Raw genomic sequence first — 26,604 nt, 5'->3', positions numbered from 1 at the left:
ATTGACAGATTTTCCCTAAGATGTGTTTCAGTATTGTATTATTTAAATTTTGGCAGAGACTTCTGGAGAACAGTGTATTACTTCAGTTCTCATAATTTTTCAGTCATTTCAAGGATGTGAAATTGCAGACTTGGTCTTAAGCGAAACAGATATGCAAAATGTGAGCCATGGCAAGAGTGGGACCAGAGGGCACCCAGTGCAGGGGGAAGTCTTCTTGCTTATCTGGCACTTCTCCATGGAGCAGAAGGAAAGGCTGTGGGTAGCTTCAGACAGGCAACGGGAGAGACTGCAGGAGGAGCAGACAGAGGAGGGAATGTGCTATGAGCTGCAGTGTCGTCCTGCACTTGGTGCAAACAGGGACTCGGTGCTTGCTGCTGCTGTTTGCAAGTCAGATGTTCTTACCTTGGTCTTCTAAGATATTGAAATGGTATTTCCTATTATTTCTGGTAGCATCATAAAAACCTGAGACAAAAATTCTTCACTGTGTTGCCGACCTCACTGTAAATCACAAACGGGTAGCTTGAAATAATGGGGAAAAAGAGATCTTGGGAAACACTGGTATAGGAAACCAAGAGAGTACTTTCATTGATATACATAAACCAAAGCACAACTGTTATTTAAATTCTACACATAGCTGTGAAAAGTTAGAGCCAAATTCTCGTTGTAAATCAGGGTAGCTCTATTAACTTCAGTGGAACAGTGCCAGCACATCCCAGACAAAGACTTGGCTCGGTCTATTAATAGCAACAGTCGAGTAATGGAGCTGCTTGGAGAAGTTCCACTGGAACAAAATTTTGATTAAAAAAACAGAGATAAGAATGACAGAGGAATCTGCCTTCTGGTTCTCTTGTGGAATGTGGCTCCCGCAGGGTTTGATCCTGTGCACCTCCCAGCACCCCCAGATACCACCGAGCTTGCACAGCTCAGCGAGACCCAGCAGCCACCGCAGTGGTCCAGGTTTTTGGGTGCGATCTGTTTAGTTAGATAATGTGACAGCAGTGTGGTAGCAACTGTGGTACGATCTGATTCTGCGTTTATTGTCAGTGCAACCATTCTCTCAGCTGCTTTTCTTTCTCTGGAGCTTCAGAAAACCCAAGGTTTTCCTTTCACCAGATATCTACGGGTTTTATTTCTTTAAATTCTTCAATACACCATGGTGAAAAGGATGGGGAATGTCGTCATCAGCCATTGATGCTTTGTGTTTCCTATGTGACCCTGTTATTCAGGGATAGACAATTAAATTTCCCAGCTGCATTTTAAATCATCTCTAAAGAGAGAGAGATCTTCTCCAGGTGTCCTTGAGTCGGTTTCTTACTGAAATTTCAAAAAAAGCCCAGCAGAAATTCCCACTGTGTGGTGTTATACTGTTTTAATTTCCCAGAAACTAGTTTATTTACTGTACCCCACCAGTCCCAGTTCCCCTTATAGATTAACTTGTGTATTTTGGCTCCTGTCCATCTCTTCCTTTGGCTCAAAATGAATGATACAAGGACTGTCTTTGAAACAAGGCAGGAATGGGAAGTTTTTTGATTAAACAGCAACATCGGCCCTGAAACCTCTCTCTCTGCCAGCTTCAGGAGGCCCTGCTGCATGGGAGTAGGGTATTGGGAATGGCAATTAAAGGTCTGCCGCGTTCAACCTTTTTGAAGAAAACAGACATGTAATATTCTGGTAGGATTTGGAAACAGTTTGCATCTCCTCAGAAGATGTGTCACATGGAGCAGCTTGTCACCAAAGGTTTTCAAGGCTTTAGTTTGCTTTCTCTTAATAACTAATCAGTCTTTAGAACTGATTTAAATGAGAATTACTGTAAAAGGTCACTGGCTACTACCTGTCTGCTTGTGAGGTTGTCTTTTATTAGGGATTGGTATTACCTGTGGGCATGTCAGAGGGGTTTGAAGCTGGTAGAGGCGGTTGAGGGGGTCACACTGGTAGAGGCTGACCACCTCCTGTGTGTCTTCTCTTGGCCTATTAAGCAGGCTGCTTGTAGAGACCTCATTTGTTAAACTAAACCTGCGTGCATCTATGTGTAACAAGCAGAGAGTACATGTCAAGCACTGCTAATAAACACAGGCTGTTTTCTAGACTCTGCAAAAATTGTGTATTTGTTGTACATGAACTCTAAGCTGGTGCTTTTTTCTAGTACGTTTGCTGTGTTTGCAGGGGAGTTCTTAGTATCAGTCATAAAAATATTTGGCTGTCTTTTAAAATCTACGATTTGTTACTGACAGCAGAATCTGTCATCGAGATACTCTATCAGTCTCTCATCAAGCCACTTTCTATAGGCCTCTGGGAAAGGCTTTCCAAGATGTGTATTTTTGAGCATGGATGGAAATGGCATGGAAGCTCACTTAAATGACAAACCATTTTCATCATGTTCATGAAATAAAGTGGATTTGGTTCTTGCTTCTCTGAGAAGCAATGGAAGCCTTTAAGGAGGGGGGAGAAGGCTGATAAGACTGATTTTAACAATGATTTCTTCCTTTTTGATCATTATTCTGGATTAATCTGTGCACTGCTTGTTTGGTACAGTTGTCCATGGGGCACTGACATGTCCAACTAACTGTCCATGTGTTCATATTTCTGTGTCAAATTTTCTGAAAGGAAACATGGAGACACTGGTGGGGTTTGGGGCACGCTTTGTGTAATGCCATTGCAGTCACGTAGTTGCAAACCCCCATGCTGTTTAGATCAGGGCTGCATCCATCTGAATGAGAGCTAGGCACCGATCCACAGTTGTGAGCGTTTTCGGAAGCACACCTCTAAGTCACTTTGAAACCAGCCAGCCAGGTGCGTGTTGTATTTAAACACCTCCAGGATTAGGCAGCACCTGAGCTGGGATTTTCAACCTCCCAGGTTTATTTCTAGTCAGATTCCGAAACCAGTTTTGATTCTGGCCCTTGATATTTTGCAATCATAATGAGAGGGCATCTTCTAATTGTATGTGTAGTCTTTTAGATTTAATGAAGATCTAGAGAACTCCTGTTATTAAAGACTTAGTTGCTCTGTTTGTGATAGAGGAAATGATCATTCCAAGATCCTGGTAATTACTGAAGCCAGAAATTTACTTCTAGCTACTCTAAATACTATTTTCAAGTTCTCACCTTGAGCATGTGTGCGACGCTCACTGCCTGATCTCCCCAGCTGCAATCAGAATCCTCCCACTGACTCTTTTTCACATTTCTCTTTCTTTTTGGGATCCTGTAGATATTATTGGAATGTGACTACAGAGAAAAATGTGCTTTTCCTAACAACTTGGTTGCGGACGTTTAATCAGACTTTGATTTCTGGAAATGCCACAACATGGCTTCATCTGGGAATGAGATAGAAAGATGGACTCACAGGCAAGGTGGCAGAATTGGAGAGCTGGTAGAGCCCGTGGCCTCTCCTGAAAATGGGAATCGTCTTTCACCAGTGAAGTCGATCGGCAGTGTAGATCATCTCTTGCACCTCCCTGGAAGAGTAGACTCTGCTTACAGCTCTTTCTCAGGGGGATCAAATGTTCCAGAGTATCCCACCCCATCGTGCTATGGTGAAAACTGCTCTTTGCCTCCAGAGCAGGTACCGTATATGGACTCAGAATATGTAAGAGGTATTTATAATCTCAGTGCAGCAAACTCTGACCTCAGATGCCTGCATCCATACAAGGCACCAGACCTGAGCATCCATAATAACTCTCACAGCACCAGCCTCGCTGAAAGCTGTGGAAGCACTCCTACCCGAGGGACTTTAAATCAGGGACCGCTGGCTCTGGCTGCACCTCCACCTTCTCCTCCCGCGCGACTCGATAGCTATAAAGTCACTAGACACCTTGAAAACTCAAGAGGGAGACGCAACTCTGGAAGTCGCAGTGACGGTAGTGTGCAGCCAGCTCCTTGCGTGCAGGACAATCACCTAGCAGACAGGGATGTACCATGGAGTCACCACAGGGATGAAATTACTGAGCAAGATATAGTGGCTGGTAGGAGAAAGACTCTGGAAAACAAGGGCCTTTCTTCTTCTGATTCTACAAATGAGGTATCTATATCAAAAATTCAGGGGTTAAAGACAGAGGAAAATGGAGAGTGGAGCCCGTCCCAACAACCTATAAAGAGAAGCAATCCACACATTTTCAGCAGACCTTCTTCATTCATTTTTCAAGAATATTTAAAGACTGGCTCTGTGGCTAATGTCCCTAAAATACTTTCTGCTTATAATTCAGTTCATGCTTATAAAATTCCTGAAGAAATGAACTCCAGGTCCTATCACCCAGTGCATACCGATCCTAGCACTGTTAATGATACACAAGAAGACAAACAGTATCCCGGCAGTGTACGTAAGCCAACTTTCAGAGAAGCAGATCTGCAAAGCACAGTGCCAGAACCCAGCCAACAGTGCCTGCTCAGTGCTGCGTTGCATTCAGACTTGGATCAAGATGTGTTTGAAGACAGTTGTGATTTAAAATATATGGAGAATGCTCTTCTAATTAAAAATGCTTCCAGGAAGCTGAATGGTTGTACAGATGAAAATCAGTGCTATGACTCTGAAGGAAAAATTGGGAGTGATATTAGGGAACCACTCCTGAATCAGCAAGCCAAAATGCAGAGATCATCCCTGTCTTGCAGCTACAATACTGTAGAAGTGGAGCACCCTCACTGTGAGGAGTTGGATCAGGGAAATAAGCAATGCCATGATAATACTAACCAAATGTCTTTTTTCAGACCAAAGGAAGATTCCACATCTCAGTTTTCACGTGAAGTCAAGAAAGAAAAACAGACTAATAACAGCAATCCTGACCCTAGTACACACCTAGAAGAAGAGGAACCTCCTGTTCAGAAATATCAACCTGAATTTCAAAAACAGCTCTTAAGACAGCTTCGGGATGATCTTGCTGGTGAACAAATAACCAGGCAGACGACTCCCATGCTTTACTATCTTTCTGGGGGGAAAACCACCGACATCCTGCACCACACCAAGCTCGCCCAGTGTCAGGAGGGCTCAAGGAGCTCACCGAAGGAATTTCCAGCAAGCAGCTACTCTGCCTCAGTGCGGTGTCTAGAGACACAAAGGGAAAGCAATCAGCTTCAGAGGACCAACCACCACCATCAGTGCAGTGCTGATGATCTCCTGCTCGAGACTGAAGATCTCATTTTCGGGAGTCCTGCTTCATCTACAGATGAGAGTTTCAAGAACGACTATAGAGAGAAACTTAAAGTGGCTCAGAAAAAGGTTCTGAGAGAAACCTCCTTTAAAAGAAAAGACTTACAGATGAGTTTGCCCATTAGACTCAGACAAAAACCCCCTAAAAGGCCTTCAATTGAACACCTTAGGTCTTTGTCATTATCCAGTGCAAGCGAGGATGCCAAACCTGTTCCTTGTTCCCCTTCTCATCTAGAATCCTTGGAGAGTTTCAATAGAGATGAAGAAATTAAGAGGCCACAAACAGGTCGAATAGCGGGAAGGAAAAGGGTAACAAAGGAGCAAAAGAAACTGTGTTATTCTGAACCTGAGAAGCTTGATCAGCTGGCAGATAAGGAAGTAGCATGGAGTCAAGTCAGGGATGAAATCACTGAGCAAGATATAGTGGCAGCTAGGAGAAAGACTCTGGAGAACAGAGGGAGGGCACTTTCCAGTTCAAGTATCTCCAGGACAGAGCTGAAACAAATCCAGCATACTGCACTTATCGAATACATGGAACGAAAGATTAATCAAAGACCAGGTAGTTCACAACACCTCCCGCTGCATAAGCCGCCCCTGCAGAAGATGCTGTCGCATCCCAGATGGCCTCCTGGCAAAGCTTCCAATCCAAATGGGAGCAGAAAGGTGCAAAACAATGAGGTTTTCTGCCAAATTTTCTCTAAAGAAAAAACGCCAGATGTTTTTCCTCCTTTGGCTTTTGTTCCCCCGCTGAACGTGACCAGCAGGTGCGATCCCAGCTCTGATGCTGCTGGTACAGCAACCTTGAAGCACGACCCCGCTCCCAACAACGCGGATGAGAGCTGCACCAGCAAGTGTGTGTCAGCTGAAAGCCTCCCGCAGGCAGATGCTCCTGCATCTGGGAGAGCTCGTGAAAGATCAAAATCGACTCCTCCTTCCACGCAGGTAAGAAAGATATTAAGATAGTAATTATTGTTTGAGTCCAACTTGTGACTATCTACCTGTTTCAGAGAACTGTGGGACTATTCACATGAAAAACTGCTGAACATCACAAATGAGGAATTAAGACTTGATTTTTTTTTTTTTTTTTTTAGCATGCAATAGAGAGATGATAGATGTGGAGGAGACGCCACGTTTGCTTAATTCATAGGAAATGCTGTGTAGCCGTTTGAAAGCAAAATGCATGCTCTGGTTTGCAGTGTACAGGAGAAATAATTTGGGGGGATTTGGGGAGAAATGCTACCGTTAAATATTTATGATTAATGATAACAATTCAGTATTCTCAAAAGTATTTTGTAAGAAGGTGTTGCAGACAAACAAGGTGCATAACAGCTGACTGAAATGCATACTTGGTCTGGGCAGAGTCATTTGTTATCTTTCAGCCAGTGGGCAGATAAAGGCAGGGAGGAAGAGGAGTGCCCGCTTCAAGGGATGCGCTGCACGACTGCCATAGGCTCTGCTCTGCTCGAGGGCTGGGCAACGCCGGGCGTGTGAGGGTCCCTTCCAGAGCTGCGGAGGGGTGTGCGTGGGGCCTGGCACTCGGAAGAGGCGTTTGCAGGGAACACGTGCTGTACGCAGGATGACGCTGTTTGTGTTTCGGCAGTCACTGTTGTCAACTACAGCAACTTCCATAGAGTACTGTCCCAGAAAAGGTTATTACAGGGACATCTTTATAAGTGACCAACCTTTTAGCTCCTGAATCTGAAGGACAGTAGCTGTCAATATTGTTGTCAAGGAGAATAAAGAAGATAAAAGGGTCAGAAAAACAAATAATCTAATAAATTACTAAAATTACCCAACCGAAGAGGCTGACAAACTTCCACCAATGCTGCCTGCTTTCTGAATTGTTGTGAGAGTCAATGAGAGTATATATTTTGTTGCTAGCTGTTCTTTGGTTTTCTAGGAAAAAGAGACGGATGCTACCTAGGAAGAGCATAATAGCAATTTCATTAATAAAAGGAGATAGGCAAAGTCAAAAAGAAAAACCTTGGTGAGCCTACTCAGAGATCTACCGTTGGCTTCTGTTTCTGAGGATAACAAAAACGGGAGTAAAATTAAACAGCTGCCTAGTCTGAAAATGCTGGTTGTCCCAGTGTGCTGTTTTCATTTCCAGGACACTTACAGATGTGCTGGTTCTGCAGCGGCACCGTCTCGGCGATGCGAGAGCTGTCTCGGCACCCCCAGGTAAGGCTGCGAAGGCTATGCCTTGGTAGAGCCTGTGTCCAAGATGCGTGAACTCCAATGGCAGCCGTGGTTGTCTGCTGCTGTCCTTGTGTCTTGGGATCCTTCGTTGTCCATATGGGAATATTCATCCGCTACACTATTTGTTTCATTTTGGGGAAGGCTTTAAAATAATTTCTTCTGTGTGGAGCTGCTCTCCCTGTGGCAGCCACTCTTCTTCAGATATCTGAGATCACAGCTCCCTCATCTGAGCTCCGGCGAAAACAGCACCTGCAGCAGCTTGGATACACCCAGTGTTGAAAAGTATGTGTAATCACAGAGTGGTGTAATAGGGGCTTTTGGTGTGCTTTTTCAAAGGAAAAAAATATTGTGCCATTTACACATAGCTAACTGGAAAGTTTGTACGTTAACTCTCGATATTTGTTTTGCTTGTTTGAGGAGAAACAAGGGTGAGAAAAAGATCTGAACTTTGTCTCAACAAGGCAGTGATGCTGACACTTGTGCAGTAATAGAATTTACACTGTTTCAGTCATTCAGAAAGATCCAAAGGGTTCCTGGAGGCTTGATTATCTTAGAAGAAAAATTGTATTCTTAGTAAGATTTTGAATTTTTTCTTAGATTTCCTAGTTTATCTAAGAGGCTTAGCAGGTCAGCATGAATGGCACTGGGACGTCTGGACAGAACAGTAACATCAGACACATATGTGATCATAGCTCGGTGATATGTACTAAGTAATGAAAAGATGAGAAATCCAGAACTGGTTTCCTTAGTAATTCATTTAGATGATCATCTTTGGGAAATAGCTGTAAGTAGAGTTTTCATTCTGTTATAGCTGTATCTCATTTTTACTCTTTGTTTTCCTCCACAAGAAAGTGCTGTTGAGCTGTGGTAGAAAATCCAGACTACACTGGGCATGTCTGCGGTATTAATTACTCAAATAAAAGTTCCAGCTGGGACCAGCAGGAAGAGCAAGCTATGATCATTACCCACACCAATAGTGTCTGTAGGTTGGTGGAAAAAAGCTCGAGAACATTATTAAGCATATTTTGCATTCATTCAATTACGCAATGTAATTTTGAGGCAGTTTTCACTGATATCATCCATTTTCTGTGATAACTGCTGCGGATAGTTTGTTTAGCCTACAAGCTGGTCCTACCCCTGCCATTGCAATGAGGCCTGAGAATGAGTAAGAATAAGGCCCGGCAATGTTTGCAGTGATTTTCTTAGGTGTCTCCGTATCTCTTCTTTTTATCATCTATCACTCCGTAAACATTTGTCAATCCATGATCACAATATTGCATCATCATCCCATTAATTTAGGTATCACAGTACAGCATCGCATTGCATCGCATTGCTGTGGTGTTTTGCAGAGGGTATTTCTAGCACCTTTTTGATGGAAAGGCTTTACCAGCATTAAAGGCATCACTAAATCACCAGAACCAGGTGTTCAAGTCAAGGTCAAATGAGTTTTTTATTTTTAATTGCAATGAAAAGGTGCACATAGTAGATAAGATGTCTCTAAGTGACATTGTTAGTCATTATCTAGTACGAACTACGATTAAATTTCCCTTTGCTGAGCTGACTTCATTTTTTTGATGGAAAGCTAAAATGCCTGCGTTAAAGCTGCAAAGTAGAGCTGGAAGAAGGGGAAACTATGGGAGAAGATGGAATTTCAGAAATAGCAAGACTTTCATTGCTGAGCCACGGCACAGCTCAGTTTGGCCCCATGAAAAGCTTTGTGTCTCACCAGCGCCTGCTTGAGCTGGGTAAGCCCAGCTCAGCTGCAAACCAGCCGTGCTCTCCACAGAGCCCCACATCTGTGTCGGGAAACCTGCCCAGACAAGCAACGGCTGGAGATAGCATGGGGCTCATGCGATTAAATGTAATAGTCGAAGGATGTGGAAGCTTTCCTAGCACAACACAGTCTGCTGGTATTTTCTTAAATCTAGAAACTATTCTGTGTGTGTGTATCTCCCCTGGGGGTACTGCAGTCTCTGCTGTTAGACGTTAACGCTCTTCATCGCTCTGCGCTGCCCTGGTCTCTTTCAGGAAAAGAAAATGCCTACCTTCGGATCGCCACATATGGCTTAGGAAAGACTCACACCATGCACAGAGACAGGGTTGACTTGGACCTTTCGGGGAGGGAAGGACCAACCGCTGCATTGCTTTTATAGGTGGCCTTAGAGAAAGAGCTAAATGAAGGTGGACAAAAGCTGCCTGTTTTGAGGGAGAAAATTTTTGCTTTGTGCCTACAACTTTGAAGCTCATATGTCAGGTTAACATAGTTACATTGGGGCTTATAAATCTTCCTTCCGTCTAATCCCTCTAGCTTTCCTCTCTACTGTCTCCTCATAATCCTGTTAGGTTATGAAAAATTTTGCTAGAGGAAAAAAATAGGATTGTTTATTCAGTCATGATTAATACAATAGTATTTATATATACAGATGCACCGACTGTTTTCACAAGCAGTTACATGGGTGTATACGTGAACATTAGTGACTGCAGGAGATGGTCTACGCATACTCCAATCACCTGTTTAACAGTGCCCCTATATTCTTGCAAGTTCTGATCCAAAGTGTATTTTTAAATTACATAGATCTACTTATTCTGTCATCATGAATATAATTATTTATGCCCTGCAGACAGTAGCTTCTTCCATCAGTGTTTCTTCTGAAGTGTGGCATCAGAAAACTGGGTCAGACATGTGTTGGCCAACTCAAAAGTAGAAGTTTGATCTCAAAATGGTTAACTGAAAAGATTTAATGAAACTTAAGTCTAATGGCCATTTTGAAACAGAAGCCTCAGATGAACAGTGTTTCTTCTGTGTTGGTATTCAGTTCACCTAAAGATAAGGCAGCACTAGATGCCTTCTCTAAGAAGGACTGAGAAGCGATGCACTGGAAACAGTGATGGCGTAAACTGGTTCTCACTCTTGGGCTGAATCATTCTCGCTGTAGAAATAAGAAGGTGTAAGGAACAAGACAGTAAAGAAAGATTTGCCCTCTTGCAATACAGTCACTTTGTTACAAGAGAGCTGGTGGAGGAAAATGCAAAATGCAAATTATCCTCCTGTTACTGCCAGGTGGTGCCCAGCCGTGGCCTGAGAAGGTAAAGGTCTCAGCAAGCCCCGGTTCCCGCAAGTGTCTCGTCCTGTCGGCAGCGTGCTCACCAAGGCAGGTGGGATGGCTGCGTGCTCTTCACCCATTTGTCAAACAGCATCAGTGTGACGTCTTAGGGCACTTTTTACCATGGGTTTATTTCAGAAAACATGTATGTTGGTCATAATTAGACAATGAGAAATGTAATGGGGATTCCAACAATGTGGAGTAGTGCAGCTAGAGATTTTACATACTCCCTTTTTTTCCCAAGCAAAATTAATAGGTATTATGGAATCTGAATTTAAAAAACTTTAATAAAAAGAGAAAGCTGGAAAGATAGTGACAATTACCTGTAGCCGCTTAAACAGTCTGCAAAAATATCTATTGTAGAGGAAGTGTCTGAAACAAAAGGAAGTGTCTTCTTTCTTATAGTTTCCGTGATCCTGAGAAAGATGGATGTAAGAATCATGAATATAAAGACAATGACATAATTGGACACGCATGTTGTCAGGATGCTAAGGAGCTGACTCCTGAAACCTCTATTCCTATCCCAAGAAGTGGAAGCAAGGAAGATGCTGAGGTGGAAGAGGAATGCAGGACTAAATCTCCAAATGGCAATGCTTTAATAAAGTGTCCAGAGCAGCAGCCTGCAGCTTCTCCAGAGCAAGTGATGTACTGCCACACAGCATTAGCTCAGCCTCATGAAGGAGACAAAAATACAGCCAAAGGTTTAACTGCAAAGGAAACATGCGTGCACAATAGCCAAGATGATATTCTCCCTGGGAGAGAGACAAATCTGCCCAAAAGGAGACTACAGTCTCCCGAAGACCAGCGATACGAAGAACTTGCTATGGAGATCATTGCCAAAGACAATTCTCTGGTTGATATTCTAATGCCTCATCCTGTTAGAAAAACTGCTCTAGACCTGATGGAAGGTCTTTTTCCTGTTAACATTTCCATGCTGGATAAATCACACAGAAAAAAGGGAGACGTACAGCATGCACAGGAGAATGAGTAAGTAGACAAAGCCAATTATCTAGTATTTTATGCTCTTTTAGTGAATGAATATCATTTCTATACTAGTAATAAGATGACTTGAGCACTTTTAAAATTTTTGTTTATTAGTAAAATATTTTAGCTTTCTGGTTTACTTATAGAGAAATACCTGAGGCTATGGGTATACGATGGAAGATGTGGTTCAATGATACCTTATTAAAAGGGGCTGTGACAAATTTGGGCTGCAAATTTTTTGCTCTGTATCTTTTAAAAACTGAGAAAAATTGCTGCTGTGAGAAGAGAGGAGAGTGCTTATGAAGTCAAGATGGATAAAACCACAAACACAATGTTTGTGAATAAAACTCTGTGTTTGCCACAGGTATTTATTTTCTGTTCCAATAGCAGGAAAAGTAGTAAAGATGCAACAGAAGAATGTCCTGTATCCGAACACGATGCCAAGGAAAGGAGCGAAGATCCTACCTCTAAGGGAAACCAAATCCTGAATAGGAGCAGAGACAGCACAAACGACCTAGATGACATCACATCTAAGAAAGTATGTAGATGATCATCAGAGGAACTGCTGTTTCTTCATCACGACAAAGAAGTTATTATTAATGTCGTATATTTTACTGTGGATATTTTTATTCATTACTTTTACCCCAATAATAATGTTTCGCAGATAACTTTGGATCCATTTTGGTAGTAGGTGAAGGCCTGGCAAATTGGCATGGTAATCATAAATGGTGATATTTAAATCCTGCCTGGTTTGATTTAGATCTCCTCCCACATACTTCTCTTCAGCAGGTTATCGGGGATGGGCTGTATCTGGAACAAGCACGCAGGGTTGGTTATACATTTCCACGCAAGGCCAGCTCCTCTGCAGCAGCTGACTCACAATTTTAACACTCAAATGTGGTCTCAAAATCTGTAAAATTCATTACAACTTGCAGCCTAAATAAGAAATATTTTTTACTCTGAGAGAGCTGGCAGCAGTGTCTGTACACTACAGTGCCCTGTTAGTTTCCATACGTGCAGGGAATAGAGGTAGCTTGGACACGGCTGCACTACAGTGGAAATACGGCAGCTTGGAAGGGCAATATGTAGCTTTGAAGAATTAGACAAATTTTTTTTTCCCTGTAGAAACCTGGCCATGCTCCATCCCAGGTAATGGCAATCTGCCTTCCTGAAACTCCTCCTGCTGTGCACGTGATGGTATTTTTCATTGCCCCCTGCCTAACTGCTGCTCCTGTTCACAGTGGCGTTGGCTGATTGCCAAAAAAGCTGACAGGGTTCTTCTGCTCCGGTCTCGAGGCCTTTTCCCATATTAACATTTCTGTATCAAACAGCCGCCTCTGCTTGCTTCGCTACCCAGGCGCTGTGGCTTGCTTGAATCACCCATGGAACTGACTTTTTCTGTGCATATTATAAATGAAATTCCAGTCAGTTTTTGTAAAGCTTGGAAATAGAGCTGTGACTTCATGCTCGTGTCTTAGAGCATAACCGGGTGTAATCAAGTTGTAATCTTTATTGCAGTTCACTCTGATTGGAAGCTCTCTGAGCTAGGGATTATATCACCAGTTAAGGCGATTACCAGTAATTTGCTTTTCAGAGTTTGAAAATTAGTACAGCTTAGAAAATCTTTCTTCTTTTTTCTTTTTCTTTCCCAGACCGTAAAATTATTTTAAAAGTCAAAAATTTGGCAAAGACAATGTGAGGAAAATCCATTCTCTAGAAATGATATGGATTCTCTTTGGCAATAACAGCTTTCTATGATTTTTTTTCCCCTTGCAGCTGGAACTCATCTCCAGCCTCCGGTCAAAGCTGCAGACCCTGTGGGAGGAAAGGGAGCTCGTCCTCTCTGAAGCCAGGGAGTGTGCCGAGCGAGGCGAGGAGCTGGAGGCAATGGTGCAGGACGTCTGCAAGCCCAATGAGTTTGAGCGCTACATGATGTTCATCGGTGACCTGGAGAAGGTTGTGAGCCTCTTGCTCTGCTTGTCCAGCCGCCTTGCCCGAGTCCAAAATGCCATGAGGAGGATTGATGGCAATACAGATGCTGAGGAGAAGGTGAGTGACAAGCGAGCAGGGTATTTAATTTGTTTTGTTAACTTCTTTCCAGGTGGGGCTGTGCTCGCCTCATTTGTCTGACAGCTCTAAACCAAAGTTGTAAATTATACATGAATGGCAACCAGCCGTTGCCCAGGCGGTGTTTAGTGCCACACAACGGGCTGTGTCTCCACGGCCGAAGCACAGCGGACCTCTGGTGCGGACCAGAGGTTCAGTGCTGGGGAGCAGAAGTGCAGCGTGAGCTCTGCAGCTGGGTGCTGGGCTGGCAGCAGCAGCAGAACCTGAGAGGGTCCGAGCCAGAGGGGTGGATTTGAACCCTCAGGCTGCTCCCTGTGGAGTAGCTCCAAACCTGTGCTTCAGAGGGCTTTTTGTTGGTTTGTTGTTTGGGTTTTTTTGGTTGTTTTTTTTTTTTTTTTTTTTCCCCCCACTGGTAATTTCAATGCCTTTGTATTTCTCTTAACGGGCTTGTCTCAACTATAGCGAGCAGGAAGAAGATGCGGTCGTAACTTGAGATAAAATTCCCCGTAGTTTAATTCAACTAGCCAGTTTTGCTGGAAAATTAGGAATTGTCTCATGTCACCAGGAAAGCTTTTCAAGTCTGAAAAGTCTCTTTTTTGCTAGAGGAGACAAGCCAAATTTATCCCAGGAATGGCGCTTTCCTGCTGTCCTTATTGCTTTTAGACATGTTCTTATCAACACAATACCTCCTGTTATCCCCCATTTGGAAATTAGAAAAGCACAGAGTTAGAAAAGCTGGGATTTCCTGGAGCTGTGCTGCTGCCGCCCTGTAGCTCTAGAGGTTTATTGTAGTTCACACGGAAAAGGGCTCTAAAATGTCAGTCGTGTTAGCATTAATAACTTTGAGCAGTATTTCACACTGACTTTGGCCAACAGACTTTGTGGTTGGCGGGAGGGCTGCTGTTTCTTTAATGTTATGTTTATGCTCTTCATAGTAAATATTCAAGAATTTGAATAACATGCTCAATAAAGGCTTGGTTGCATGCCAGCATTTTTACAACCATCTTCCAGTCACTGCTATTGCCCCGATGTTAGCAAAACCAGCAGTCTCAATCTTTGACTCCATTTTTAGGGTGTCGATGGTGACTGTTGCTCTGTAGTATATTTATGGACATGGTCCTGAAACTGGGCATTTTCCAGCAGTGCTATCCCTGTGAAAATCATTACAGCTGAAAGAGAATTGGTGGAAACGTGAAAGGTATTAAATTCCTGTAGAACAGGCAAGGCTTGATTCTCATGGGTTTGTTAAAAAGAAACTTTCGATGAACAGTTACTGGCTGCATCAAAGTTACTTCAGCGCATGTACCTTTTAATAGAAGTCACACTACCTTTTTAATTTGACATTGGCACTCTGGCCACGCGCAACTCACAAAATACAAAGATGTGTGCCTTAAAGAGCTTCTAATTGAATGAAGACGGATACAGGATACTTTAAAATTACCAGAATGTTAAGTATATTGATTTTTTTCCTGAGGGCAGCATAGAAGAAGCGAGCCTTGATGGGGTTTCCTGGGTGTCTTTACCTTACAAGCCACAAGAATGAGTAATTCAGTCGAGAAAAAACTCATGTGGAACACAAAGCCCACAAGAGGAACTAATTAAACTAAATCGACTGTGGCTTCCAAATGAAGATCTAGAGTCTGCCAGGAATGATGAGTTTTCATAGCGTGCTGCTTTGTTTTTTCATCCTATTAGCAATCGCTGAACGAACGGCACAAGCTCTTGTCTAGACAGCGGGAAGATGCGAAAGACCTGAAAGAGAATCTAGATCGTAGGGAAAGAGTGGTCTCTGGTATCCTCGCCAAATACCTGACTGATCAGCAGCTCCAGGACTACCGACGCTTTGTTCAAGTCAAGACCTCCTTGCTGATTGAACAGAAGGACCTCGAAGAGCAGATTAAATTTTTCAAAGAACAAATAGAAAATCTTGAGAAAAGCATCCCCCTCTAATACCCACCAGCAGACCATCCGTTTTTACACATCGTAATTTGTGACATTTCCCTGGAAATCCACAGGCGCTCGCTGCACTGGGCTCGGTTTGACGAGTTCTCGCAATCCTGTTAGTGCCACAGTATTGACAAGTGCTTAGATGCTCTGGGGATGCTCTGGGCACGCGCTGGACCTGCCTTTCCCTTTGGACGGGCCAAGTGACAGCATCTTACAGTATGTAGCAGGCTGCATTTTGGAAATGACTGATAGGATGTGTTGCTCCTATTAACTTGGCGTGTATTTCCCCTTCTTGTTGTCTGTCCATCTGTTTCCAGATTGACATAATCTCAATAAAAGAACGATCCGAATCTTTTCCTCTTGTGGGTGGGCTGAGTGTTTGAAATGAAAAATGATGTGGGTGTTCAAATTTGAATTGGAGATTGCACAAAGCCATAGGAAATGTTATGGACCATTTCAGTGAAACTCCTCATTTCTACTGTTTATATGTATGACACAGTAAAAACACACGGTAATGGAAGACAACAATTATTTCCTTTCTTGGCAGTTGCCATCCATGAGTCTTTCCTGGCTCTGCGTAATCCTGGTAGCCTGTTCAGCAGTCGGTCTTAGGAGGTCAGAAAAAAGGGTAGTCCTCATTGACATCAAAAAAGAGCCGATCAGCGATGAAGCCAGCTTAAATGAACGCTTTTGGGAATGATAAACTCTGAGCTGATTCCCGCACAGTCATTTGCAAAGTCCTCGCTGTGCTTTCGAAGCATTTATTTTTCAAGCAGCACCTTCAGGGGGTTGTTTTTAGGTGGTTTTCCATTGTTAGCCTGCACAAGAAGTGCTGAATGTGGGGGGAAGGCTCTGCTGCAGTGCGCGGTAGGTGGGACAAGTGGAGGAAATTGTTCAGTTTCAATGAGGCTTTATATAAATCCCTTGGCAAAAATCTTTTAAACTAATGTTGTGTATTGAGTTAAACCAGTGATGTTGCTATATTTAAAATTTGAGTGTGTTTTGTTTGTTTTTAAGTATTCAGTGAGAGGAATATTCTATCTGAGCTACATACCTAGACCATGAATAAAGCGGCTACTAATCGAACTGAGGTTTCTTCCACAGGCAAAGTAGGTGTTCATTGTTCCATGATGTTAGGCTTTACCAAGAAATGTTTAACGAGTGGCGTGTGTCCTGACTACAGTAAGTATCATCACCACTGAGAGAAGCTGTCCCGTTCGTGCGGCATCTTCCCCTTTGGGATTGTGTGAGCTCTCAATAAACACAACCACCCAGGATGGGGAATTGATGTCGGTTTAGATTGATGGTTTGGGTTTGCCTTACCTCAGATCACATTCTTTACCTGAGTTTACCCGCTGGGCAACATGAATGAACTGATCAAGAAATGACAGCGTACGAAAAGGAGACCAGTGTAGGCATTCTGCACGAGCGATGTTTGTTAAGGATAACTTGCCGACGCTCCTGCCTAGTGAGAGGGCACCAGAGAGGGTGCAGCGTGCTGCACTTGCCCAGGAGCAAATTGAGAAGTGGCCTGGGAGTTACACGACAGTGCAATAAAGCACAAACAGCCCGCCGGACTCAGGTTGTCAGCTGCTCCATGTTTGTCTTCAGAATAAACGAGTGTATCATCAGGTGCTGTGCAGACTCCAACAAAGCAGCGTTGTTCTGTTGAAAGTTTGCCTGTTTATGCAGAAGTACTCGTATCCATAGCCCTGCTCACGTTTCAAGAGAAACAACACAGTACCCTGAGTAAGGCTGCGAAGACTTGGCATCAGAGGTCAGTTTTATGATGTGTGCCAAGTATCAGTAAATAGATTTGCAATAAAGGGTGCAAGTGGATGGTATATAGCAAAGAATAGTTTTGTGAATATCAACATTTTGTTCCACTGTGCTGAAGCAAAACAGATTGTGCTGAATGCTGAGAACAGTTTCACTGGGCACAAGTAACTCCAGGAGTGCAGAGACCAAGCTGCTGCGTGGACTGTGGTTATTGCCTTCATACGTGGGGAAAAACGGCCAGCCACTGTAGATCCTGTGAGTAGATCTGCTCAGTGGTTCTCAAAAGGCCATGAATACAGGCTTTTTATTTGTAAATCTGAAAGCTGCCTTTTGAAAATGGTCTTTAAAATAACAGAAGTGATGCTAATGGAATCAATGGAGAATTTAGAAAATATGAGCTATGTTAAATGAGGTGTTTGCGTTATTTGAGAAGCCTGACTTGAAGGTGCACTCTATTATTATTATTCCTAGTTGAGGAAAATCCACCTGATTGGAAATAAATGTTTGATAATTGAAGCTAATGCTTACCTTTAAGGGAAAGAATGGGTCTGCCCTGTTTAGTTTCTCTTATCTTTTTGGTCTTTTGTGTCATGGGGAGGATGATTGCTGCTCCTACCACACTGGCATTCACAGGTATGCTTCAAAGAGCAACAATTAGAAATAAATTTTAGTCTGTTTTCCAGAAAGTCACATATCTGTGCTCCTTGTTACTTTGTTAGAACTGTGAATTTCAGGCAAAGTGAAAAATGGATACAGCGATGACATCGAAACCTCTTTGCTGGCAAGCAGAAACCCCCTTTCCAAAGCGCCAGCAGGTCTGCATTGTCAGGTGGGTCTGCATTTTGGTACTGATCATTTGTAGTCGATTTATTGCCAGGGGCCAAGCCCAAGGTAATGGTAGTGGTTCACACTGGACCTAAGTCATGTGCAGCGTTCCTGGCACACCGACATACTAAGATGTGGGCTTTTAAAATCACAGGCTGGTGTGCAAATGCAAATAATCTGGTCCCGTCTTAAGCGCTTCGCAGAGGGTCCTTTTTAATAGCTGGGAGCAGCCCTGTGTATCTCTGAGACTGGTGAAAAGCTCTTCGGTTTCTCAAAATGGCAGCCATTACGTGCAGGAGAAAGGGATGCTCTCTGTTCTTGGAGATGGGCTTGCATCTCCTTTTGGCAGCGTGGAGTGGCACTGAGGTGGCCTGTGCTGGCCAAGAACTCCCTCTAGAGAGGCCAGTGCTCCTTCCTTCTTAGCTGCTGGGAGAGAGGACCGCAGAAGGCAGGTGGTGTCCATGTCCTCCGGGTGATCTTCTTGTCTTCACATCAGTTTGAATTATTCATTTAAAACTCTTTCTCTGAAGTAGAGCTTGCAGACTGAGCTTGTTTGTGGGGCTTGCAGGACGCTGTCCCAGTGAGTGAGACCGCGAACCATCCTGCAGCTCGGCCAGTTTTACATACGGTAAGCGTCCCTCTCTGCTCCGGTCAGCTGTAGTCTTTAGAAGTACAGACTGAAGTCAAGAAATGGTTTAAGTATCTGCTTTTGAATCCTATTTGGTGAAAAAAGAGGGCTTGCCTTTTTCTTAAGGTTTAGTATTTAAAGCACTAATTACATCCCCATACCAATGACCATTGCTTATGTGGCAGCTTTTTCCCAACTTCAAGTCATGCAGTTTAGTTGATATTCCCTTAACTTTATTCTGGGGAATAGCATGAGAAGACTTCATATTCCAGCCTAAGCTGCCTGAAGCGCTCTATAAACAGACAGATTTCCTACAGCCTTCTCAGGCTCTCCCTTCTCCGGCCGTGGTGCCTCCTTCCACAGGTTCCTGCAGTGACGGTGAGAACAAAACCCCAAGTACCTACACACATCTGCCGTCGCTGCAGCACAGAGGCAGCCGGCCCCGACCCCGGCCGGCCCCGCTGCTGCTGAGTTCACGCAGCTCCCCGTTTCTTCTGCCTTCCTTCCTTTCCCGCCTCTTGGAGCGCAGAAGCCAAGATGGCCAGGAATACAGAGCACCTTCTTTTTACAACACTGTGATCCCACACTGCTCCAGACAGTTATTTCTCACCCTGTGCAGGCAGAAGACAAATTTAACACCTGAGCTGTAAATAGCAGTAACTGGTGGTCTTCTTAGAGAAGCAAATCTTGCAAATGTAAGGATTATGGAAATGAAACCCAGTGCAGTGCTTGTACATTATTACTATGAACACACTGCTCACTAGCCTTCCGTTTGTGACTTCTCCGGCAATGATACTGAGTTGCCTCTGCCCAGACGCATCAGACCAGGGAAACCTTCGTGCTCTGCTCTTCTTCCCAACTGCTGCCCAGAGCTCTGCAAAGCTGTTGGCTTCCAGGGGCTTCAGGGCCTTGGCAATTCACCAGCGCTGAGACCTGCTGAGCTACTTCTTACGCCAACAAAGTCAGGTGTGTGGGTGCTGGGGGAATGTAAGGAATGAAGGAGCTCCCTGCTACCGGACCCTCGGGGAGAGCAGGCAGGAAATCCCCGCCGCTGCCCAGCCGCAGGCAGCGGAAGGCTTGGGAGCCTCCTGTTGCAGCCTGTGAGCCTCATTCTTTCTGAACATCCCAGGTAGAAGGTAATGTGACCCCACCACCATGAGAGGACTGCTATCGGAGACCTGCCGTGAGCCGTCTGTATGAATTAATTATGGCTACATCCAGAAGAACGCAAAATAATAGTGCTGAGGAGAAGGCGAAATAGGCAAAATGCAAGAGCCCAGATCTCCCCCGTGGGGTGCCGGCTGCGAGGAGGCTGGTGGGATTCCAGGAACGATCTCTGTAACTCATTTGGCCATCCACGCACAAGCAGTGTGGGGGAAGAAACTGCAGTAGCTTATGTTCTGCTAAGCAAAAGCAGGTGGGCCTGATTTCAGGATAAAAAGATACCTTTTATTGCCTAGAGCCAGAGAGATGAGCAAGCGTTACAGGTGTGGGGTAGAGCAAGTGGTCAGTGGAAGCAGGCAGGGTATCGTGCCCATCTGACAGTGTCTTGGCAGCAATTGCAGGGATTTTGGCCATAGCGGCTCCTTTAGAATTTGACTGAACACCCACTGCAATGTGTGGGAGTCACTGCTGGATCAGGAGCTGCTGTTTCAGCCTCGCAGGCACTAAATTGAAGGATTTAAAATTTTTTTTTTTTTTAAACCCTGGCCTCGCTTTCTTCACTGGGGCGTTACGCTGTGGGACTTCTGCATGTGGAGCTAATTAAGGAATGGAGGGGTGCAGGGGTTAATGTAAATGTACTCCGCAAAAGATCTGTTTGGTGCTTGCGAGAGCTGCGTTTAATAAGTACAAGGATGTTCTCTCTGCTTTGGGAATTCATGGCAACCATCTGAATAAAATTTTAAAAATAAACTGAGAGCAGCATCGCAAAGCTAATCTTCTGTGCCTGAAGGGAGCCCACGTATACATTAAAGAATAATCAGGCTGTAGGAATCACGTAACCTCTGGGTTTCATAAAATGCACTCAAGAAGCAGCACATGAATTTCACTGCTAAACAAAGAGAGGCATTAAAGGTTATCAGAGAGACTCTAAAATGTCACATGAGCCTTGAAGCTGAGTCATCTCATAGATAAATCCACAGAGAGAAAATATGGGCTGAACTGATAGTCTGGATTTAGAGAGTAAGAGACACTTCTAAAAATGCGCACAAACAGGCAGGTGTTTTTCTGCTGGCCTTCAGCCCATGATGTAAGAACATCCCAAACCACCTCAAGAAGGAACCACTTCTGAAACAGTCCCTCCCGAGATGCCTGCCCTGTGACAGCTCCCGATGGGATGGCTGGTGGCCCCAGCACCCCTTTCTGGGCTCCAGCTGCTCCCTCCTGAGCATGAGGTCAGCGTCACCCAATGTCACAGTGGGAAGCACGAGCTGGCGGTAGGAGAAAAAGAGGTCTGAGTGATTCTCACCGATGGGCAAAAGTCTGTAACAGCGAGCAGAGGTGCACAGACAGACGCCTGCTTGGAGAGGAGCGAGCTGGTCCGGCCCTGAGCTGACCCCAGCCCAGAGCGGAGCTGTTGTGCTTTGCTGCAAAGGGGGAAACTGCCGCAGGAGAGTGGTGGAAGAAAATACAACACAAAAAACACGGTGAGAAAGTCTGTTTGTACCACTGCAGTTTGTCGTTGTGACCGCATTGGTGAATCTTAGTGGTGTGGCTGTGCTGAGACCCTCTGCTGCACACAGGACACAGATGGGCCAGCGGTGCTGCCCGTTACAGCGAGAACGACAGCACGCCGCGCGGTGCACGGGTGACACGTTACCACCACCACGCTGTGTCTGAGCCCCGCAGGAGCCTCAGCATCTCGGTATTTCTATGCCATCGAGTGCGTTTTCCATGTGCTCCCCTCCATATCTGTGCACTCTTTAAAAAAAATGCTATTTGTGGGGCAAAAGCTCACGGACTGCGGTCTCTGCAGGAGCATTTCTGGCAGTCAGGGATGCAGAAGCCCCCCGTCCCCTGGAGCACCCCGGTGTCAGGATGCTTTCGGCAGTGGGTGAGGACAACCGCGGTGCCTGGAGGCACGCTGGGGAGGGCCTGGCACCCCGATACCGCGACCTTCTGCCACGGGCTTGCGCATTTGGGCCTTGTGTTTTATTCAGTGAAAATGAAGGTTATTTGGTTTGCGTCAGCAGCGAGCCCGCAGTGCCTGCTGCATTTCTCAGCTGGGGTCTCTTACCTCGTCTGGAGGCTCTCAAGGCGATGGGGATGGAGGTGGAGGAAGGGAACAGGATGAAAGGAATTCCTCCTGGGAAATGGTGGTTTGGCTTTGGCTGGAAACTTGTGCTCTCAGATGAAGAAAAAGAATAATGCTCTAGCTAGGGTGAACACAGAGCAGAAGTCCTACCTAGGAAGGGAAAGCTGAACAGCTGAACATCATTTTTGTTGTGCACATCCATAGCTTTTTCTTCACAGAAAGGGAAGAAGCCATACTAAAGCTGTGCTAATATTAACAGGATGGATCTATTTTGCCTGGGCTCAGAGGCAGATTATTGTTTTAAGATCAGAGCTTTTTTTTCATCACGGTAATAATTAAAAAAAAACCAAACAAAAAACCCCCCAAAAAACCCAAACAATGTACTGAGCTGAAAGGATTCAGATTCGCAGCGCTGTGCAACAGCCGAGCAAACCCTGCGTGGAGAGAGGCAGCGCAGCTCTGCCTGCGGACGGTGGCTGTAGCAGGGCCGGAGCTTTCCCAGCCCGGCCGTGGCGGTGCTGGTCCACGCTGCGCCTTGTCTCGCTGGACCTGCTGAGAATCGCGACACGAATGAGTGCGATTTCAGCACGCAGTGCAACATCGTGGGCAGGGTTTGAGTGCGGCGTTATCACCACCACGGACCTTTTGAATCTGTGCTTTGTTTGAAGCCCGATAAAGCACAGACACGCGAACTCGTGGCTGTGGCTGTCTCAAGTCAGCTCGCAAAAGGAAGGATGCTGTGGCGGGCAATTCAAACAGGATGAAGAGACCACGTAAAACGATGGGTGCGTGGGGAGATGTGAGGTGCGGGCTCGGGAGATAAGCTGTTGGGTGCAGCTCTGGCTGTGCCTCCGGTGTGTTTCCAGAGAAGTCGCCCAGGCGCGGGCTAGCTCCGGGGGTGTCGCTGGCAGAGCTGCTGCGGGAAATCCCGTCCCAGCCCCGCGCTGGGTAGATACGCTCCGATTGACCAGCAAATCTTACCTGCTGGTACGTCTTATTCCACTTGAAGAATGGTGCGAGTTCTACACAGAGAAACAGTCTTTCCCTTGTATAATCTTCATATCTACCAGAAGCATTTGTTGATACATATTTACCCAAAAATGTTTTGCGGTGCAATTGGCTCTTTTTTTTTTTTTTTTTTTTAATACGTCCCTTTCAGGGGCAGTGAGTAGGACCAGACTGCTTCCAACGGGGGCCGCACTGCGTGCTTCTACAGCAGGTCTGTATTAGAAATCTTCGCAGGCGTAACGTTGTCGATAAGTGGAATGAGTTTGGTGAGAGCGGTTTATTAATCTCTAACTGATTTTTTTGAACTAGTCTAGGTTATTTGGCAAGGACGCTCTCTTACTGCAGGCAGCTGGATCGCCATCAGAAAGTGTCCGCTGATGGGACTTTTCTGGCAGTTCACCCCAGAAGGGCCAGCAGGTGACCAGCCGCCGTCGTTCAACAAGCAGCCGTTGGGTGATGGTTCGGTTTGGGGTTGCACACACAGCATAAGAGCTAGATGTGCTTAATGATTTGCTTTGTCTTATAAATTAGGGAAATAAACCTTGGAACTGGAATAGAAATGAAAACGAATGCATCATTACGATGCAGAGCTTTTGATCTGTGTTGTCCTAATCTGTCCCTGTTCTCCCCCTGCAACAAACACCATGCTGTTCGTGCCCACGCTCCGTGCCGGCCAAGTCCCTGTGAACAACCTCTTAATTTGAGGGGTCCCACATTAGTACAAATTACTGGGAAGAGCAAAAACGGCCATGTTGCCATTTTACTCAGATTAATATGCAAATCAGGAGGCAAATGCATCCAAGGAATGTAGGTCATGGTGGAAACGTGCAGAGCGGGAGGAGAAGGGACGAGCAATGGGGAATTAGGGGACTGTCTCAAGAGGCCTCCTCTGCCTTCAGCTGGTGGTTGCGACTCCCGTTGGGTCTGTTGGAGTCATGCAGCGACTCTTCTGCTGGACCTTGGTTTTGTGATGAAGCTGAAATCTCGTAAAGACTCCTTCGCAATGCAGGAGCAGCGTTTCCCGGGGCTTTTGTAGAACAGGTGTTTCTCTGCAGCACTCACAAGGGAAAGGAGATGGCCAAACACCTATGTGAGCCGGACCACGACCGCACTGCCTCACGCTGCTCAAACAGCCACATCCGGGAGGACAAAGTCTGTTCCTTTGTGTAGAAATGTGGTTTGAAGCTTGTTTGCACTCCTCTTCAGTGCAGGTTTTTGAGCTGCTATTCCTCAGAACAAAACGTGCTGAGGAATGGACAAACCAAGCTATCTTTAGAAAGGTGGACTGAGCCAGGGTCAGACAAATAGTATCTTTGCTGATCTCCGATGCTGCTAAACTGAAGTCTGAGCCAGTTTTATTTGCGTAGGCGCTCCCCTGAATGCGCAGCATTCACAGGTTGCGGATGACGCTGCTTGTGCTGCCTGCAGGTCTAAAAAAATTATTTTGATTTACATTTGGAATATTGGTACTAATTGTGTGCTTTAAAGTGACCAAGGCGATTATCTCCATTTTAAAGCAGGAAAACTGAGATGTGGCAAGGAGGCAGGCTAGTAACCAAGGCAAAATACAATCCCGAGCTCCTGAATCCCAGTCCTGTGCCTTATCTGCACCTTCCATCTCCATGGGGCAGGAGCGGAGCCCAGGAGGCTAAGGATTTTTGTTTTTATCCTCTCCTGCAATCAGCTTTGATAATGCAGAAGGTAGCTCCCAGCTCTGGGCTGGGCCAGAGGTTCAAAAGGCTGCTTGCCCAGCCCGTGGCGCACGCTGCCGCACAGCCTCGGCCCCGGGCCAGCACACTGACGGGAGCCACAGTCCTCCTCTCGGCTCTGTCACTTGTGAAAGCATCCTGGCTAAACTTCACAGCTCTCACTCATTCCCGTGAAAATCCTACTGCGGTCAGCCAGATTTGGGCTTGACGCAGTGAAATTAAGGAGAATCTATCGAGCTGAGGGATTCATAAAACAGTCCAAGCCTTAGTCTCTGCCTGGAAAGCACTCCCATGATCGTCCTACAGCGTCCCTTCCACAGTGTGAACGGCAACATAGGAAACCCAAACCCAGAAAGGCCGTGGGACTGGTTTTACTTCAAACTAAAGGCAATGTATATTTTTGTAAGATTACAGCAGCGCATTCTCGATACCTCTCCGTATTTCTTTGCACCTGAAGTCGTAGGGCAGCGGGTATACTCATCACAGCCTGCCTAAATACTATCTTTTCCTTAATCTGCTCAGCAAGGGGGAGGAATGAGCTGAGTCACCGCACAAACTTGTTGGCAGCGCCTGGCCCACCCCACCCACAGGACCCGACCTTGCGAGCTCCCCACCTTTGTGTTGCAACCTTCCTACCCAGCCTCCGAGCTCCTCCCCGGGGAATGCTGTAAGGAAGAGGGCTCTGTTGTTGCTGGGTGTTTTTCTATCACACTAGCTCATCGCTGTGATGCCTCCAAGGAAGGAGTAGTGCAGAAATTCCTTGATGATACATGTTGCAACCAAGTCTTATCTCAGCTGTGACTTCTTGCTTTTCCTTTGACACAAGAATACAGGAGCAACGAGACCTTCTCCCTACTTCCCTTACGGTGAAGTCATAACCACGCTTTATGGGTTGGTCGGTTGTTTTTTTTAAGCAGAAAACACTCCATCCTTGAACCTTGCCCCTGACTCAAGTGGGTTTTACTCAAAATTAGCACTAAAAATTCAGCTGTGTGATTTGAATAGGTATCAAGCATGTATCTGTAACTAATGAACAAACTTCCCAATAAGATGGAGTCAAACTGGAGAGTGTTTCCAATTCACACAGAAACAGAACACTTTTACCAGGCAGCGTCAGTCCTGCCGGTGCCTCAGACACAACACGAACACACGCGCATGCTTCTGTGGTTTCAGGAAATACAGAGAAAAAAAAAAAAAAAGTGTTTAATGTCAGTAAACTTAGAAAGACTTTTTAAAACAGAGCGACAGACTTTTTTTTTTTCCTACAACTCTGCAAGCTGACACAATGCAGCACAAATCAGGGTTTCAAATGACCACGCTGGTCAATGGTCACACCAACAGCTATGGAGCAAATAGGATTTTATTTTTTTTAAACCCTACTCCAGATATAGAAGTCATGAGGTGCTTGATCATTAACGTTTGCTTAACAACTTAATTAGTTCAATACGGAAGCAGACCGGTGCAGAATAATCCAGTCTCTTCCGAGAGCGGATGGATCAGACCCCTCTGCAATCGCTGATGACACTGACAACGAATGTCACCAACTCCAGGGACTTCAGGGACAATGTTTTAAAATAAAAGAGGGCAGTGCCTCCACCTTCAGCGCAGTCCTACAGCATTCCTTGCGTTTGGGAGAAGCCAATTACAGCCAATTAGAAGTACTAGGCTTAATTCAAGGCTAAAAAAAAAAACATTCCTGAAGTCACTGAGTTGGAAAGAAAGGCAAAGCATGCAAACAAGTGTTTCAGTACAGAAACCGAAACCCGTGACGAGGCTGAAAAGCAGAGAAAGCGCAGTATTGCCATCACCTTCCTCACCTCTGAATTATACAGGTTTTTTAATTGTTTTTAGAGAAAACGTGATGGTTTAGCAGACTGGCCCCAGGAGTCAGACAGTTTCTGTGCTTAGCGCTGCCTCTTCACGCTAACTTTAACCAAATAGTAATTAAAAAAATAATAA

At 45.2% G+C, this 26,604-nt stretch overlaps 2 protein-coding genes across 2 annotated transcripts in view; one reads left to right on the top strand and one right to left on the bottom strand.

Moving 5' to 3' along the window:
- The first annotated feature begins 3,232 nt into the window (after positions 1–3,232).
- SHROOM1 (shroom family member 1) lies at positions 3,233–15,521 on the top strand. Its single transcript, XM_082323869.1, has 7 exons — positions 3,233–6,081; positions 7,250–7,320; positions 10,848–11,429; positions 11,814–11,968; positions 12,945–12,994; positions 13,203–13,475; positions 15,189–15,521. The coding sequence occupies exons 1-7, from the start codon at positions 3,304–3,306 to the stop codon at positions 15,441–15,443; spliced, it is 4,164 nt and encodes a 1,387-aa protein (XP_082179995.1). The 5' UTR covers positions 3,233–3,303; the 3' UTR covers positions 15,444–15,521.
- Positions 15,522–23,811: 8,290 nt separating this feature from the next.
- The window catches only part of SOWAHA (sosondowah ankyrin repeat domain family member A), a gene marked incomplete at both ends in the record, with an annotated part of 3,410 nt that continues 617 nt past the window's right edge, over positions 23,812–26,604 (bottom strand). Inside the window, 1 exon segment of the mRNA XM_082324065.1 lies at positions 23,812–23,894. Coding sequence (XP_082180191.1) covers positions 23,812–23,894 — 83 coding nt within the window.

This window comes from Platalea leucorodia, assembly GCF_965183815.1.
Source record: "Platalea leucorodia genome assembly, chromosome: 11".
Classification (NCBI taxonomy): domain Eukaryota; kingdom Metazoa; phylum Chordata; class Aves; order Pelecaniformes; family Threskiornithidae; genus Platalea; species Platalea leucorodia.
Note: the sequence above shows the minus strand (reverse complement) of the source record. Positions and strands in the feature narration are given on the sequence as shown.

What these genes read in the sequence shown, in the direction of transcription:
- SHROOM1 (XM_082323869.1), top strand. Translation starts at nt 3,304, where the DNA reads ATGGCTTCATCTGGGAATGAGATAGAAAGATGGACTCACAGGCAAGGT. An exon ending in CGACTCCTCCTTCCACGCAG is followed by an intron (nt 6,082 to 7,249) that starts GTAAGAAAGATA and finishes TTTCATTTCCAG; the next exon opens with GACACTTACAGATGTGCTGG. An exon ending in GGATTATATCACCAGTTAAG is followed by an intron (nt 12,995 to 13,202) that starts GCGATTACCAGT and finishes TTCCCCTTGCAG; the next exon opens with CTGGAACTCATCTCCAGCCT.